At 34.8% G+C, this 17,089-nt stretch overlaps 1 protein-coding gene across 1 annotated transcript; it reads right to left on the reverse strand.

Annotated features, from left to right (window-relative positions):
• Nucleotides 1-1,425: 1,425 nt before the first annotated feature.
• Nucleotides 1,426-16,660, reverse strand: LOC136821052 (protein Wnt-2-like). The gene is made up of 7 exons (XM_067077285.1): nt 16,584-16,660; nt 16,013-16,081; nt 9,502-9,706; nt 6,091-6,320; nt 5,591-5,711; nt 5,002-5,197; nt 1,426-2,717 (listed from the first exon to the last, which is right to left on the reverse strand). The coding sequence occupies exons 3-7, from the start codon at nt 9,582-9,584 to the stop codon at nt 2,250-2,252; spliced, it is 1,098 nt and encodes a 365-aa protein (XP_066933386.1). The 5' UTR covers nt 9,585-9,706; nt 16,013-16,081; nt 16,584-16,660; the 3' UTR covers nt 1,426-2,249.
• Nucleotides 16,661-17,089: the final 429 nt, after the last annotated feature.

The following is a 17,089-nucleotide window of genomic DNA, read 5'->3' on the forward strand; positions in this document are numbered from 1 at the left end:
TTTATGAGTATTTTCAGTGAAGATTGCCCCGAGGGGTACTGGTCTTGACAGAGTGGACCCTTTGAGATATAGATTTTTGCAAATTAGAGACCCTGTCAGAACATTCCATTTTCACACTGAGAAATGGCAAAAATCGAGGCAAGGATGACTGAAAGTAGACGAAAAATTTAAAAGATTTTCTAATTTCCACCATGATGAAAGTTGTCATAAAAAAAACAAAAGTCGAACTGTCAGATACACATCTTGAAATAAATTAGTAATTTAAGACCCTATAAGATATCTCCAGAGACTGAAAAAGCGACCCCTAAACCAGCATCCCGTCCCCTTATCCAATTTTACCTAGGTGTCCCGCGGAGATTACTGTTCAATTCGTATCCATATACCCGACCTGATTCCAAACATAGAACACCGCACCTTAAATTTTAACACAACAAATTCTCATATTCTTGGTCGAACCATTACAACAAAAGATTTGGAATCATATACTATTATCAAAGTATCAGCCGAAAACCAAACAATGCCAGGGTTGTATCATCTGGTGCTATATCCAATCATGGTGAAAATATATTGAGAATTTAGCTTATTTCCTCGTTTTTCGAAATTTGGAGTTCGGGCGAGAAAGTCACTTTTTGGGCTAATTAATAAATTTAAATGAATTTATAGACTTCCAGGCTATATTCTGAGCCCTATTGAACCAGTTTTAACAACTTTTGGATCCTTAGATCCTAAGCTCCTTACTCAGAGTTTAAAATCTACCCTTCCAACCTAATTAAGCGAGCGCTTCCAAATCGACCATGATATATGCAGTTAACACAAAAAATCTGATAATGTAATACGCAGGGACAAGGTTGGTACTGCAAGTTGGTCTAGTTTGACATATTCTGTACCAGTGAGTGTATCTCACGAATATTGTAGCAAAGTACCTCTACGGCAATGAATTTTGAAATTAGCCGTAGATATCGGGTTTGTGTACAGACTAAGGTTGATATCCCTCTTCTAACATCTCTGGGCTAATCATGTCACCCTTTTTAAGAGATAGAATAATAATGGAAAGGTTGCAATCACTGGTTTAAAATTTTTTTCTTCTCTGAGTACTAAAGCAAAGTAGTTTCAAGCAGCAATTCCAACCTTCTAATTTATTCCTATCCTCCAACAAAGACTACCACGGACCAGGAATTGGGCCATTCCATTTTATATCCATACAGGGGGGGGGTATGAAAGGTATGAAAAGAATATATACAAGGGTACTTTTGCAAATTTCGTCATTTTCCAGGGGGTATCGACACATTTGTATCGACAAGTTTTTTTGACTTGAAAAGGTTCGTCCACCCCTTTGCTGGTTTTTGAATGAAACAGCCTATTAAATGGAGGATGTAGACATTTTGAATTATGGTAAAGTATACAAAAGATTAAACGTAAAAAACCTTTGTTTGATTATCTTCGACGTTTTTCATTTCAGATACTTAACATTGCATAAATAGATAGATTGAGAATACTTTAAAAAGTGTTATATTTACAAGAGGATAAAATTAAGACGATTTGTGGGCTATCTAGTTTCTCAATAAAAAGTACATAATATGCAGAGCAGAAACATCATCTACTTTACCCTCATCATCACCAACGTCAAACAAAATCCGGTGGGGGGGGGGGGTACTAGGGTTGCGAGCTGACGGGTATGTGCCACCCAACTTGTGACCCTCAGACCCTTAGCGGGACTAAAAAGGAGAAAAATAGGAAAATTTTGCGATTTTTACCTCCCATCAAAAATTTTCTTATTTTTCCGACCCTTAGTTGGACTGAAATTTAATTTTCTGGCTTTTCCAACCCTTACAAGGACTTTCAGGTCCCAAAAAAGGCACCCTTAAGGGCAGCACATATACCTGTACCCTTCACTTGCCTAAGTACCTCCGGGGAGAAAATATATTGGGAGACCTCACTGTTTCTTGCTTTGGATATGCAGACACCAGCCTCTCAAGCCCATTTTAATATTCACAATGTCCATAAATCGTTAGATGAACGCTGAAACGACGTTATGCAGCAACGTTGACAGGAGAGGCGCAAAATTTGTGCAGTAGAGCAGCTTTTTATGACACGAAAATTATCCTTTTACATATTTATGAACAGATAATTACCGTGTCATAAAAATTAGCTCTCCTAACACGAATTTTGCACCGCCCTCTTGTCTACGCTACTGGTTGTGTGTCAGTTAGGTTTGTAATTTGGGCCTGTGTTTGCGGTGCAAGTCCTTCTTATCGACACCGATAAGTCATTTGCTGTTCATCGCACCATTTACAATTCATTTCGCAACACCATTTGAATTTACAACCACATTTCACTTTCCGCTGTACAACTGCCTCTCGGTACCCACGATCACAACAAAACACCTGACAAGATTGCATATCATCAGGTTCACGCGGTTTATGATTTGAGCAAGCGCGACCGCGCGTCCCGGGTATTCCAAGTTCTTCTTTACGTTCACAATAGTCAAGTCTCTCAGTGTAAACAAGATCATTCTTTGATAAAACTCTATCCTCATCTGATACAAGTTTATAATGATTTTTCAAAGTCACACGCAATGCTTTCTGGTATTGTTTATATAGTTTCTTAGCAACAACTTTGATATGAGGTAACCATTTATAACATACTTTTGAAACACAATGCCCTGTGGGTCCGTGACAAACGCATTTATGATGTTCTTTCGATATCGAAGTGACAACCTGACAAAATAAAGTTTAAATTTATTAACATTGAAATGAATCATACCGACATTCACCTATCGAACACTTTTTCACCGGTGTTAAATGACGTCAAATATTTTCAAAGTACATACTCGAACATTTGACGTAATTACCCAAAAAAGGGAGCGACTACATCCACCTGCAGTCCAATGGGATTCGTGTTTTGAATACATTATATTTTTCTACAACACTGCAGTTATCAACTTTTTTTTGGTTGAGCACTTTTTTGCGACAAAGGCAAAAACAATAGAAAAGAGCTCAATCATCTGAAGTCAACATCGAAATCGAAATCATCGAGTCAATGATGACAAAAAAATCAATTTTTTCAACGTCTTTCTCGAAAGGAAATATGCACATATTTGTGCACTTTTCCCTGTAAATTGAATAGAAACAAGCTACATGCTGAATGGACCTACCTGAAAAGTGATGTAATAAGACAATTGAAAAATGACAACAATAGTATGAAAATGCAGAATAATACAAGAACAACTCGAGAAATTCAAGAAATCCGGTAATTCTCGGCTGTTCTGGCGATTTTTGGAAAGTTCCTGTACCAAAATCAGTTTCATTGAAAATTGAACCATGCTTAATCGTGGACATTTTTATAAATAATATTTTTGTTTGAAAAAAACAAAGACATAAAACGAAAAAATCCAATGAAAATCTGCAAACAATTTTTTCTCAAAAATCGAACTCGGCCATGTTTTCTCTGCAAAAAAATAGAAAAAACTATGAATGAAAATTCGAGAAAATGTCAAAAATCCGGTTTTTCCGGCATATTTCCGGCATTTTAGGTATTGTCATTTTGCATCAATGTGCAAAATTTCATAAAAAAATATAAAGTACAGCTCGAGAAATTCAAGAAATACTGTCTTTCCGGCGAAAAAAGGTTGTTCCGGCGATTTTTAAATAGTCCTGGCTTCAAAATTCAATTTTATTGAAAATTGAAACATGCTTGATGGTTAGCATTGCTATTAATAATGTTTTAGAATGAAAAAAAAAACAATTTTAAGGAAAAAAAAAGTCCAATGAAAATCAAGAAAAACGGCGATTTCCGGCATTATCGGCCGGAAAAAAAATTTTCTCAAAAATCTGACTCGGCCATGTTTTGGGCATTGTTAATACGTATCTTTGAGCAAAAAATCAGAAAAAACTAATGATAAAATCTCGAGAAAATGCCAAAAAACCAGTTTTTCCGGCATATTTCCGGCATTTTCACCCGGAAATTTTTTTTTCGAAAGTCGGGCTCCGTCACATTTTGGGCATTGCCATTCAGGGGATTAAGGCGGGGTCAAAATGCTTGCAACGTTACAAATCATTTTATTAATAAGCTCATTTTGGGCTCAAACGAAGCGTATGACTAAGTAGAATAAGATTCAGTCTAGGCAGATATTTTTTTATTATGAAATTTTGCGTAATTCGCAAAAATCCTCAATTTTGCGCTATTTTGATGACGTCATAAAAATTGAAATTCCAATAACTTTTGATAGAATCATTAAAATAATTTCAAATTTTGACCAAAGATGCATTCTACTAATATTTTCAAGAATAGAAAAAAAAATTATTGAAATTTGATGACGTCATCACTTTTTGGCCAAAAAACTGAAAGCTTGAAAATATGCTGACGTCATCAAGATTTTTAAAAAATTTGAAAATTTTTGAAAATTTGCATTAAAATGCATCTTTGGTGAAAATTTGAAATTATTTTATTGATTCTATAAAAAGTTATTACAATTTCAATTTTTATGACGTCATCAAAATAGCGCAAAATTGAGGATTTTTGCGAATTACGCAAAATTTCAAAATTAAAAAATATCTGCCTAGACTGAATCTTATTCTACTTAGTTATACGCTTCGTTTGAGCCAAAAATGAGCTTTTGAAAATGATTTGTAACGTTGCAAGAATTTTGACCTCCACGAACCCGCCTTATTCCCCTGGAGATGCATCATTATGCCAAAAATCAGAAAAAACTAATGAGCCAATCCTGAAAAAAGCTGGTAACAGACGGACGAACGGACGAACGGACATCGGTTAATTTATAGGACCTCCACCGGGGTACCCGGAGGTAGGTCCAAAAAGCATGTAGCAGACCCAAACGGCACACAACGTCAAAACAACGTCCATGTGACATGTGGTTTTTCACACGAAAGCAAAAGGCTTCACTTTTTCTTGCTTCAGAAAGGTTGAGAATTCATCTCTAACCCCTTCGGGGGCTAGTTGTGCCAGCCAATGGTTGTGCCAGCTGAACACTGTACCCCATACCTTTCTTGCAGCTTTATTATTTTGTATTGTGATCAAATGTCGTAGACTTCTTTTTCTTTGTCCTTGGTACGTATCTTCTTTGCTTGGATCCAAGAAAATCTTGGTCATGCGCATGCCATAACGAAGATGGTTGTTGCAATCGCTCCAGAAGAATGGGTTTTTGTCTTTGTCTGGTGCTGGTTTGGCCACTAAAGATCTGTGAAGAATGGATTTTCTAGCATAAATAAGTCTGCGACCGCAGTCAGAGGCGACCCGGAGGATCCTCTTTTATTTTAATAGCTATCTGCTGATGAGAAAATGAAGTTATTGAGTACCTTATCGGGGAAAACTTCGTCGGGGGAAAGTAACGAAATTTTTTGACCCCAGATAACAGGTCTAACCCTCCCTCGACCGACAAGCATCAGTCAACCCTAAACAGAACAAATTTACCCCCGGACAAGGCATATTTTGTTGATTTTTCACTACCCCCGTACCATATGCCAAATATCCCATGTACGAACATTTCTGGAAGAGCCCATTCCGAGGGTTCCTCGGTCATAAATTACTGAGGTAACAGAATAAAGGATCTAGTCGACTCTATGCGTCTAACCTTTGATGCTGTTTTAGAGTGCATCCACAATTTTTGATTTTACCACGGTCACACTCGTAACTGATTTTGTAAATGACACCTGCTGATGAGATTGCATTGACATATGCTGATTCTGGCGTCTCTGGTGAAAAAAAGAAGAATAAAGATTGATGAAGTTGAAAATTATTGAAATGTAATCTGTTGTTAAAGGACATCAATTAATTCATCTCAAGTGTCAATTACTTACACTTTTTGAACAAAAGAAGGAACAACTTTCTCTCTTTCACGCATCACGTGGGCATAAAAAAATTGCCAAGGGGCCACGTGGTAGCCCATATCAGTGACTAAATTTCAAACCGATAATATCTCGAGATCTAAGCCTCTCCAAGAGCTCTTTTAGCTACTGTTACAAGGAGCAGAAATTTTTAAGTAAGATTTGTCTCTTAGAGGCGCTATTTTTTCAAAAGTAAATTCCTCTTATTTGAAAAAGGTTAAAAAGAGTTCCGTGCTATGAAACTTACTTCTTTTATAGAGTTTGTGAACATTGCTTGAGCAGTTCCATCGTGAAAAATAAAACTGTGATTGACAAGCAGACAGTCCAGCACTGGTCCCTTGTCCGACGTATAATAAGAGTTTCGGTTCGGACAGACAAGCTTGTAGTTGATTGTTGTTCAAGTGATAGAAATGACAAATTCGATTGTCGTCTTTTGTTGTAAATCCCGTTTCTTCAGTCAATACCCTTGAATACATCCTGCATGTAAGTGAATACGAAATTTGTTAACTTTATCTGGCCAATTAATAGTACCTTAAAGGAAGAAATCTTGGCGGGAATTTAATTTGGCGGATGGCCGAAAAAGTTTTTTAGAGGGAATCTAATTTGGCGGATGGACGAAAAAACTAAATTTGGGGGGAATTTAATTTGGCGTTTGCTGAAAAATTTATCCTTAAAATGGCGTAAAAACAGCAAAAAAAATGTAAAAACAACTTAAGGGCTCTGACCATAGTCGGAAAGTTGATTTTAGTATTTGAACATAAAAGTTATGTTTTAGGTTCTATAACACTTTTAACAAAGAATTGCCTTTATAAATTGCTTTTTAATCAATAATCCCTAATAAGAGTAATTAGGAATTTAATTGTAAAAATGACGTTATGAACTTTAAAAAGACGTTAATGATATGTTGCATCACCTTCTTTTATAAAAAATGCTAAGTCTTAATGGGTAATTAACCTTTTTGTTTCGAATTTTTTTCAAACTGTGTGCAAAGTATTGAACTGTTTTAAATTTTTCGGAAAATTTTTCTAAATTAATGCATCAAAAGTTATGGCTGTTTTTCTATGAAAAATTGGGATAGAAAATTGTTCAAAAAGCACTATTTTCAAGATTTTGAAGCAAATAAGCTTTTAGAAAAATTTTCCGAAAAAATTATTTTAGTTCGGTAAAAGATACACCATCTACCGCAAAAAAAAATTCAAAATATTTCTTCTTCGACCAAACTAAGCTCTCAAAGTTGAAATCTCTTCTTTGCAAAAGTCTTCATTTTCTTCTTCATCAAATTTTTTCATTGCGATTCTTAAATTTTCAGATTCAAGGAAAATTGGCCTAACAGAAAATGTATAACATACCACAGTTTTGTGGGCTACATCAAGCAGAACTTTCTATTTTGTAAGTGGCAAATATTAAATATTCACTATGGTCAGAGCCCTTAAAAGAGATCATATTTTCAAAAAGTTTAATTTGGCGGATGGCGAAATTTTGGCGGGAACTTAATTTGGCAGATTCTGGCCAAATCCGCCAAATTTTCTTTCCGCCAAAATTTCTTCCTCCCCTACCTACTTTCGGGTAGATAGCTAAAGTAAAGGGAGCCTTAGAGTCGCCCTCCATTGCGGTTGCAAAGAACTAAAACCTGATGAACTATGCCATACATATTCAGACTTAAGGTTGAATGTATGTCATTTGAGAGTGCTTACAAAAAAAAATCAGGCGAGCCCATCAATACTTTTGAACCAAAAGTCTTATAGGTTTACACGCGGAGTTTAAGTCAAGTTTACTAATTACAGCTTAGCGATTATTCTCTAAACTTGAATGTTGTGTGTTTTACAGTTTCTATAGCATATGAACTTTGTTTTTCACACTAACTTTCTAATTTTCTTTTCTGAAACCCGATTACGTTGAGAAAATTGACTTGCAATCTTGCAATGCAAACTAATCCACTTTTGAACCAGAACGATAATTCATCTGAATTAATCTCAAATGAAGAGTATATTTTGACCCCGGGAGGGGGGGGAGCAAAGCTGGGCAAAAGGACCGACGGGTATGTGCGGGTCCTAGGGGTACCTTTTCCAATACGTTTAAAATGCACTGTAAGGGTCGGAAAAACTAGAGATGCACTGTAAGGGTAGAAATTTCAGAAAATTCTTGAAAAATCTAGATATTTTGACCAAAAATGCTAGAATTTTGTCCATTTTTTGCACGAAAGGGATCGAAAATTTGGGGGAAAATGCTTTCTAAGGGTATAATTTTCACTGATTTTTACTGCACTGTATAGGTGCAATTTTAAAAGCCAATTTTTGGCCCGCAAATACCGTCAGTCCGCAAACCCAGTGCCCCCCCCGGGATTTTGACTAATCGTCATTTCGAAAAAAAACCTGCTGTCGAGAAATCGGGAAAGGGTTAGTTTAGGGATCAATATTTCAGTTCCAGTTACAGAGGGATTCGACAATAAAACAGAGTTGACATGTCTGAATATCGTATTTCCTTTATATTTAGCGTATTTTTTCCCTGTCAGGCAACCCTTTGTCTTTCAGTCCCCTTTTGTGGGGAGGGGGAGAGGGTTGGTTGGTACCACTTCTCCTTCAACACACGACTGCTTGAGACCACTAAAATGATTAATTTTGACTGAAAAAATCTGAGAGTGAAGAAAGGACTAATAAATCATTAATATGATAATAATGGTTGTTTGAGAAAAAGGTATCGGATAAAACTGTTTATACCAACGGATTATTAGCTTATTACCTCATAATTTGCCATGATGATATCTAGTAACTACCTTCTCATTAGAATGTGACTAATAAGTGGATAAGCTTAATAAACAAATCAATGGTTCAGGACTTGGCACGCGCCAGAAGCGGAAAATATACAAGGTCAAATAAGAGTTCATTATTTTGATGATGGAACTATATTTATATGATATGATGGATGAAGAACACGTTTGGATACGGTAACTTTCCCGAGAAATACTCTCTTAAAGCAACCTATACCCCAAAGGGAACAATCCTTTAGTTCAAACAGGAAACAGTAAGTACTCAGGTGAGTTATGGTATGTCCAAAGTAAAAGTGAAGCAGTTCTTCTCACTTTTCATAATGTCAAACATGGCTGTAAAAGAAGCGCTACATGATGTAGATAAACGCCATAACTCACTCGAGAAGAGAAACGCCAAGTATCTCTTTTTTAAACGCTGGGTAACCCTAGCCTGTACTATCCCATACGCCCACAGGCAATTTTTTATTTTTGTAAAAACTTGCCATGTTTCGGACTGTTTCGGTTAAAGAGATCCTATGTCTCGCTAATACTAAATTCTGGTATCAAATCTTCAAAAAATAAGTGGTCAGGAGTGCTCTTTTAAAAAACCAAAGATACCAATGCCGAAGTGGACAAAGACGTAACTTAGTTGATGCAGTTCGAATTTTAAAAATAGCTTTACGCTCCACCGCGGAGACTTCTGAAAAAATAGCGCAGACACGAAATAGTCCGAATTCTCTTTGGTTCTTTTTAGCGAAGAAGAGTTTTTCACAGGTTAAGTAGACCCGGCAGGATATTGACCTCCCTACCTTGCGCACCGCAGAACGAATGCTCTATAATTTTAGAGAAAAATTGATGTGTGAATCGTAGAGATTCTTATAATGACAAAATTTGAAATGATAAATGTCTTACCACCATCTAGCCTCAGCTAGCTGCTTTTCCATTACAATCAAAATGATGAAGATCCAGGCTATGATAAGTAGTCTGTGTTCCATCAACAATGAAAAGTATTACATAAACATTTCTTCAAAATTCATATAATGTATGTTGAAATCTTTGCTCAGAACCGAATGGCCAGAATTTTTGACAATTTGAAATTCGGATATTGTGGGAAAACCTAAAAAAGCAGAATAAAATCACTTAAAATTTTTATATGAATTTTTAAAGTCTCAACACCGATCTCTTAAGTCCGAACATTTCTACATCGTCCAGTATAATGTCTGGTCAATACTGGTTTATATACGTTGCAGACTCAGGGGAACAAATGCCCCTTTGTTTGATAAAAATCAAGAATAAGTAATTGCTATCTATGGTAATATGTAGGCGAGCGATAAAGTGAGGTTTTTGAAAACGTCCTCATGAAATGGAACGGGGAGAGTTGCTTTATCTTAAAGCGTAGTGACATCACCTTAAAAATTTCAATCTTTTAAACATTTTAAATAACCACGTTTTCACGCTTCATCCAAAGAAAAAATACCAATTAACTCTTGAAAGAAAACCCATTTGGAAATGGTTCCAAAACGAGGCAGGCGTTGCACTCAAAATAATTTATGAAAAGGCCTGTTAACTCCCAAAAATAAGAACGTTGACATTATTCAATTATATGAAATAAGACTTTCTTCAAAAATCATAAAAAATCGAAAGCGCATAGATCACAAACTATCGATCTGTGACTGCATTCAGCAATCCAAATAAATTGATTTAAATACGAACAATTCCTCCCCTACCTACATAAAACATGATGTCAAAGTTTGTTTGCAGTTCTGCTTATTCACAAAACATGGCGTTGAAAAGGTTTCCCTTTGTTTTGATGCGAAGGTAATTCGTTGTCGTCAAAAGAGTTGGAAAGGAATAACGAAAAGATGTGATGAATAACCTTTAGTGTTGTAAAATTGACAGCTTCTTTTAAGTTATAAGAATAATATACTCATTATAGTGCTATATCTAGAAAATTACATCTAGTGTCTCAAAAGCTGGTAGGCAGTAAAAATCATTGCGTATATAGTTTGAGAAGCCCATACAGGGAAGCCTCTTAAAGAGCCTTTAAAGATTTAAGCATATTGAATAAGGTCAGAATATTGAAGTTTTGGTTGATACTTTAGAAAAATCTGTTTTGGGTTGAGGTAATTTACCCTTGCCTTGCAAGCAAACACTTTTCATCTAGTGTCTCGAAAGCTGGTAGGCAGTATAAATCATTGCGTATACAGTTTGAGAAACCCATACAGGGTAGCCTCTTAAAGAGCCTTTAAAGATTTAAGCATATTGAATAAGGTCAGAATATTGAAATTTTGGTTATACTTTAGAAAAATCTGTCTTGGGTTGAGGTAATTTACCCTTGCCTTGCAAGCAAACACTTTGAAGTGCGAACCAATTAGCTATCAACGAAGATTGGTTACTTCCGAAAGACTAAGTTATATTTGGCAAGCACAGCCATGGATTAAAATGATGTAAATGTTAAGATATTTGCCTTGAAAATAATTGGGCCTCGATTACAATTATGCCTTGTTCTGAAAAATAATTGAGTTTAAAAACATTGAAATAATCCTCATATTATTCTAATAAGTTATTGTTTTCTTATAAAGCATTTGGATAGACAGGAAGGTTAATACTATATGTGTGCGATTCTAATATTGACACGAGATGACATTTTTCATGGTTATTTGTTAGTTTTTCCTGATGAGAAAATCGAACAATAATAATCACCGAAAATAAGGATTTCAGTCTGTCGTTTTTCAGCAATTACGTTAGCTGTTGCGACTGCATCAACATCTTTTCTCTGATACAATACAATGATTTCAGTTCGTTTATCTGTCGTTGTTCAGTAATACTACGTTAGTTGTTGCAACTGCATCAACATCTTTTTCCAATACACACCCTTTTAAATACACGCCAGTGAATTTTCAATGAGGCTCGGTTGTTCTTATTTTTTCAGCAATTTGAGCATTTTGGCCCCTAAATTGCTTGAAATTGAGTAATGCCAGGCTCAGCATTGTTCTTAGATTGTTCTTATTTATTGGCGATTGTGACTCTCATTGTTCTTATAAAATAAAAGAGTGTAGCTTCTAGGCTTCTAAGTTAATACACGAGAGAAAATAAAAACGCTCAGTCAGTTAAAATGGCTTGTGTGAGTCCAAATCACGACGAACTAAATTCAAAATGATTTATATCTGAGTTTAATTGTACAATAGTCCAATACCATTAAATTTAAACAAGTGATACTTTTATGGACCTACCTGGTTATGCATTTAACACATATATAATTGATATCTACGTGAGCGTGGCCATTAAACAATCATTCAGAACACAAATAGTAACGATCTATTAAAATTAGTCGTTTGTTTCTTATAAAAAACGTTTAGAAACCAAAATTTCATGCTCTTGAAATATTCTTTCATATTCAAGACTTCGTGAGAAAAAAAATTCGGTAATTTTAAGAACATTGATGTATGCTTATTAAAAGTGATTTTTATAGATATATAAAGATGCGTTTTTTGAGCGGAAAAATTCTTTTTTTACAAAACTCTGCTTGAGCCATTTTTTACCTATTTTCATGTAAAAAATAAGAAAAAAACAATGATCCAATATTTCACTAAGTCCAAAAAAACCGTTTTTTAGGCGTTTTTTGGCCCAAATTTGCCCCCAAATTTTTTTTTTCGAAAATCGGGCTCCGTCACATTTGAGGGTTTATAGTTATGCATCTTTGTGCAAAAAATCATAAAGAATGAAAGAGGCAATCTCGAGAAAAGCTAATACCTAAGTAATTGGTAATGTGCTTATAAAAAAATAACTAATTTTGCCAGTTTTTCTATAAAAACACGCCAAGCAACCAAAATTTCATGTCTAAACACACATATTCTTTAAAAGTAAGCCCTCATGAGCAAAAAAACACATCTATCTCATAAAAAAAATTGAGTAATTTGACTAAGAACATTGATGTATGCTTATTCATAGTGATTTTTATAGATAAACATGCGTTTTTTGAGCCAACAAAATTTTTTTGCAAAAATCTGCTTAAGCCATCTTTTACCTATGATGGTACCCTACTTTCATGCAAAAAATCAGAAAAAATTAATGATCCAATTTTTCACAAAGTCCAAAAAACCCGTTTTTTAGCCGTTTTTTGGCCCAAATTTGCCCAAAAAATTGTATTTTCGAAAATCGGGCTTCGTCACATTCGAGGGTTTATAGTTATACATCTTTGTGCAAAAAATCAGAAAAAACTAATGAGCCAATAATGAGGAAAGCTAATAACTAACGAACGAACGGACGAACGGACAAAGGTTAATTTATAGGACCTCCACCGGGGTAGGTCCAAAAAAGGCACAAAGAAAAGTGTGTAAAAGTAATCCAACTTAACGGTCGCTTAAAGAGGCGGTGAAGCCTTTATCACCACTTCGAATAAACAAGTTTATCAAAGCGAGCGCAACCACATTAAAGACACAAATCTATCACATATTACTTTCTTAACAAGGAAACAAAATTCCAACAGGATCATATTTCAATCAAAATCCTCAATAAACTTAAGGAAAACTACAAATATACCACCTTCTCACTGGAAAAATTTGCCGAAATATCGTCCCCGGTGGAAAATTCTACTCTAATTTTTATCCCCGCTGAAAATAATCAGATAAGCAAATCCTCACTGCAAAATATTGTGCTATTTTTTTCATCCCCACTGAATCTCTTGGCTCGGAAAAAATGGGATTCAAATCCGCAGCCATAAAAAAACATAGGAATATCAGCCCAAATGGAGTTTTGGTCCGTCATTTTTACACCCACCGGGTCTGTGACAAATGTCAGCAAAATATTAAACGAAGATTTCAAAGTAAAGCTCGAATGTTACCAGAAAAACAATTAAACAAACTATTATCTATAACTTTATGATGTGCAATAAACTGCAAGAAAACCTAATGACTTAGTACAGTGGAATCTCCATAAATCGTATTAATTGTTAACTGAAAAGACGAGACAACCTGTTCGAATTATAGAGACTCTGAGCTCCAAAAAGAGCTCTGATAACTCTAAATGAAAAGCTAAAATTACAGCAAAAGGGAATTAAAGGTAATTTGACTTTACCTATCGAAAACTTACACCGGCTGTCACGATAACACGAGACGACTTATTTACAGGGATTCTACAGTAGCATTAATCACTTATTGGTATTTGAAATACAATTTCTTTTTCTTAGGTTAATCTAGGTTAAACCTACTGCCCATTCATTCAGTACCAAAACTGGAATTGGAAAGTCAAATATGTAGCTCTTTCGTCATAAACTGTGACTATCAACAAAGTGTCTCAATAAGAAAGAGATATAAAGCTCAGACTAGAATAACATTTTCTTCCAGGCTATTTCAGGTATGAATTCTTAAAAACGAAACTTGTATATACTAAACGATGATCCTAATAAAGTAAGCCGCAAAGTATTTAGTTTTTTTTCCAATTTCTATGGCCTGATCTTGAAATTCCATCTAGATTAATTTTACCCCCTGGAATTCCAGGCATAGGATTAGATTTAAACCCTTATAGAATCAGTTAGATTTCTGCATTTATAAATGATTTGAAAAATTGCCCCCATGAAATTGTAGTTATTCTTGGCGAATTTCCGTATACCCTAGTAAAATTCCACTACATTTTAAAGCCTTACCCCTTGGAACGAGAAATGGACCTCTTTTAATAATACACATGTTTTTTTTTTTGGAAAACACATTGAAAACTTTAGCCACTTTCGAATTCTAAGGGCTCTGCGCTTTGAGAAAAAAAATTAAAAAAAGAACCCTCACGACTTCACCTTGAAAATTAATCAAGTATAGAAAACAGGTGACCAATAGTTTCAAAGTCCATCACAAACCTAAAAATCCTAAACTCTCTTCAACCTAGACGAGCCTAAATTTCCAAGAAAATCACTAATGCTAAAATGTTCCAAAGCTGGAGGCAGAGATCATCAAAGGTGCTACCTTGTTCATCGCCGTTCCAAAAAACTGCTGAATAAAAATAGCCTCGGCGCCGAACGCACAGTCGTTTATCTCCTCCTATTTCGGAAATTTCATCAAACGAAAGTCGACTATATCACGGAGTAGGCGTCACTATTTAAAGCAGATTTCTCAATGGATTTCACGAGTACAAAATCTTACAATTATCGACACTCAACCCTTGATGCGATTTTTATCTGCAATTTAAAGAAGAACTGAGTTTTAAAAAGAAGTCATACTTCATAGAAGGATTACGTTTTAGTTTATTAGAGATTTTTTAGACCCCATGATTAAAATCAATCTATGTAATAAATTAGTGACTGGTTTATTAAAGATCAGTTAAAGAACAAAGTCAGATAAAATCCTTGGCTATAGTGTTAGAATATTTATTTTACACTAATGGTAAAACAGAGTATTTTTAGAAATATATTGAATCTTAAAAGAATGTTTGAATTCCAAACCCTCCTATGTGTTTTTTTCCCATCTTCAACTTTTTTAGGTTGGATTGCTGCTAGGGGCCACTCCATTTTACATCCATGCAGAGGTGGATGAACATTTCCAGGGAGTAATCCGACAAGAATTTCCAGTGGGTCTAATCTAAGGAAAGTTTTTTTATATTTTTTCCAGGAGGGTACAAGAATATTATAAAAATTCCAGGGGTAAATGACTAACTTTTGTTCGTCCACCCCCACTTTAAAGGTATGAAGAAAAGTTTTTCCAAGGCCTTTTAGCAAATTTTGCCATTTTCTAGGGGGTGCCCACATATTAAGAAAAATTTTTATGGTTTGAAAAGGTTTGTCCACCCCCTGTTTGGAAATGAAATGGAAAAGCCCTATGTTTTCGGAAAAAAATAAATAAAGGTTCTGGAGATCGAGACTACGTTAATGCACGTCTCCAACTCAGTGTCAAAACATAAACAAAAATACCACGAAACACAGCAGAGGTGGAGAACTATTCATCTCAGTTTAAAAAATCTTGCTGTTTCACTGATACCAGCAGGACATAGTCAACACAAAAATGTCAACCCCTATCTTTCAGTTTGTGACGTTTTTTTATTAAAATGACTGAAGCGTGTCTGTGTCACATGATCAATTTCATAGTCCAAATCAAAATGTATAGCATTATATTTCTACTACGAGGTACAAAACCACTTAAAATCAGAATAACCATTCCTTCAAAATTGATTACAATGAACAACCATGACCAATACAACACGCACCAGAAGTCCCTTCGGTAATTTCTAACAAGGAAAATATAACTTAAGTAAGTAAGTCCATTTACAAAATATTATAAACTTCAAGTCAAACGCCATAGAAAGAAAAAATGTGAGTTCTAAGGCATTTTCATCAGGGCCAATGAAAAAATAGTAAAAAAATAATTATATTCTAGCGAGTGAAAACATGACTGTTTGTTTATATTGGCCAACCTTTCAAAGATAAAAAACTAGATCATACCTTTTTTGAAATGTCGAATGACGTCACAACAATGAACAAGTAGATGATTGAAATCTTAGTTTGGGTGACCTATAATTAAAATCCAAACTTAATTTGAAATGATAGACTACAAAGTTAACCATTGAAGGATCATACAGGGTGTCCAAATGGAACAAAACGTCAAAACAGCGTCCATCTAACGTTCATGGAATGTCTATTGAATGTTGAAACAACGTTGTATGTCAACAGAATGAATACTTCCCTCTCAAACAAGAAGAAAGCAACAATTTCAACATGAAAAGAGTTTATACTGTCAGCCTTTAGACGGAAATGCTAAAAGACATTTTAGCATTCTTTTTTAGAAAAGTAATGAAATTTGTGTGTTTTAAATTCAGTGGGTTTTGTTGAAAATATAAGGAAGAGAAGAAAGCTTGTTAGTTTATAATTCTTTCTAATCTAGTTTTGTCAGCCTCTTATTAAATGGCAAGCCGAAAAAACTAATACCTCAAAAAACTTGACCAAACGCTTGTTAAGAGAAAGACAATAGGGTATAAAAGTTGGTTTTATAAGCATAAGTTTATTGGAAGGTTACCTTGCGATTTGATTGGTGGTCTTTCCAAGATAACAATGCTTCTATTGTTCTAAACAAAGGAAATTAAAATCGTGATACGAGAAGAATGCTTTAAGGCAGGCCTCGAGCTAAGTAAAATTTGTACAATTATACATCAACTTTAAAGAAAAGAAACATAAACATAAGACATGCTTATAGGAAAATATACATATTCTTAGTCAATGGAGAATGGAAGGAAAATTTAGTCAACATACTTAACTTTTCTAGCTGTATGTGTTTGTGAGGAACGGATTAAGACAAACCTTCCTTGATGAATCAAGAACACAAAAGAATGGTTAATATGTGTAAGGAAATGAGATTATGTTTTCAATACAGAGGGGCGGTGTAGACTACTTAAAACAAAATCATTACTAATGAAGTAAGAGTATGTCTTAAAAAAGAATTTTTGTAAACTTAATTTTTTTGTAATGTGTCGTTGTTGTTGTTCTTAATGTTTTATTCAATTGATTTTTATAGAATGATGCTAC

Source organism: Clytia hemisphaerica, unplaced genomic scaffold (assembly GCF_902728285.1).
Source record: "Clytia hemisphaerica strain Z4C2 unplaced genomic scaffold, Clytia hemisphaerica genome assembly, whole genome shotgun sequence".
Taxonomy (NCBI): domain Eukaryota; kingdom Metazoa; phylum Cnidaria; class Hydrozoa; order Leptothecata; family Clytiidae; genus Clytia; species Clytia hemisphaerica.

What these genes read in the sequence shown, in the direction of transcription:
- LOC136821052 (XM_067077285.1), bottom strand. Translation starts at nt 9,584, where the DNA reads ATGGAACACAGACTACTTATCATAGCCTGGATCTTCATCATTTTGATT. An exon ending in CTAGCTGAGGCTAGATGGTG is followed by an intron (nt 6,321 to 9,501) that starts GTAAGACATTTA and finishes ACTTACATGCAG; the next exon opens with GATGTATTCAAGGGTATTGA. An exon ending in ACTCTAAAACAGCATCAAAG is followed by an intron (nt 5,198 to 5,590) that starts GTTAGACGCATA and finishes CATTCTTCACAG; the next exon opens with ATCTTTAGTGGCCAAACCAG.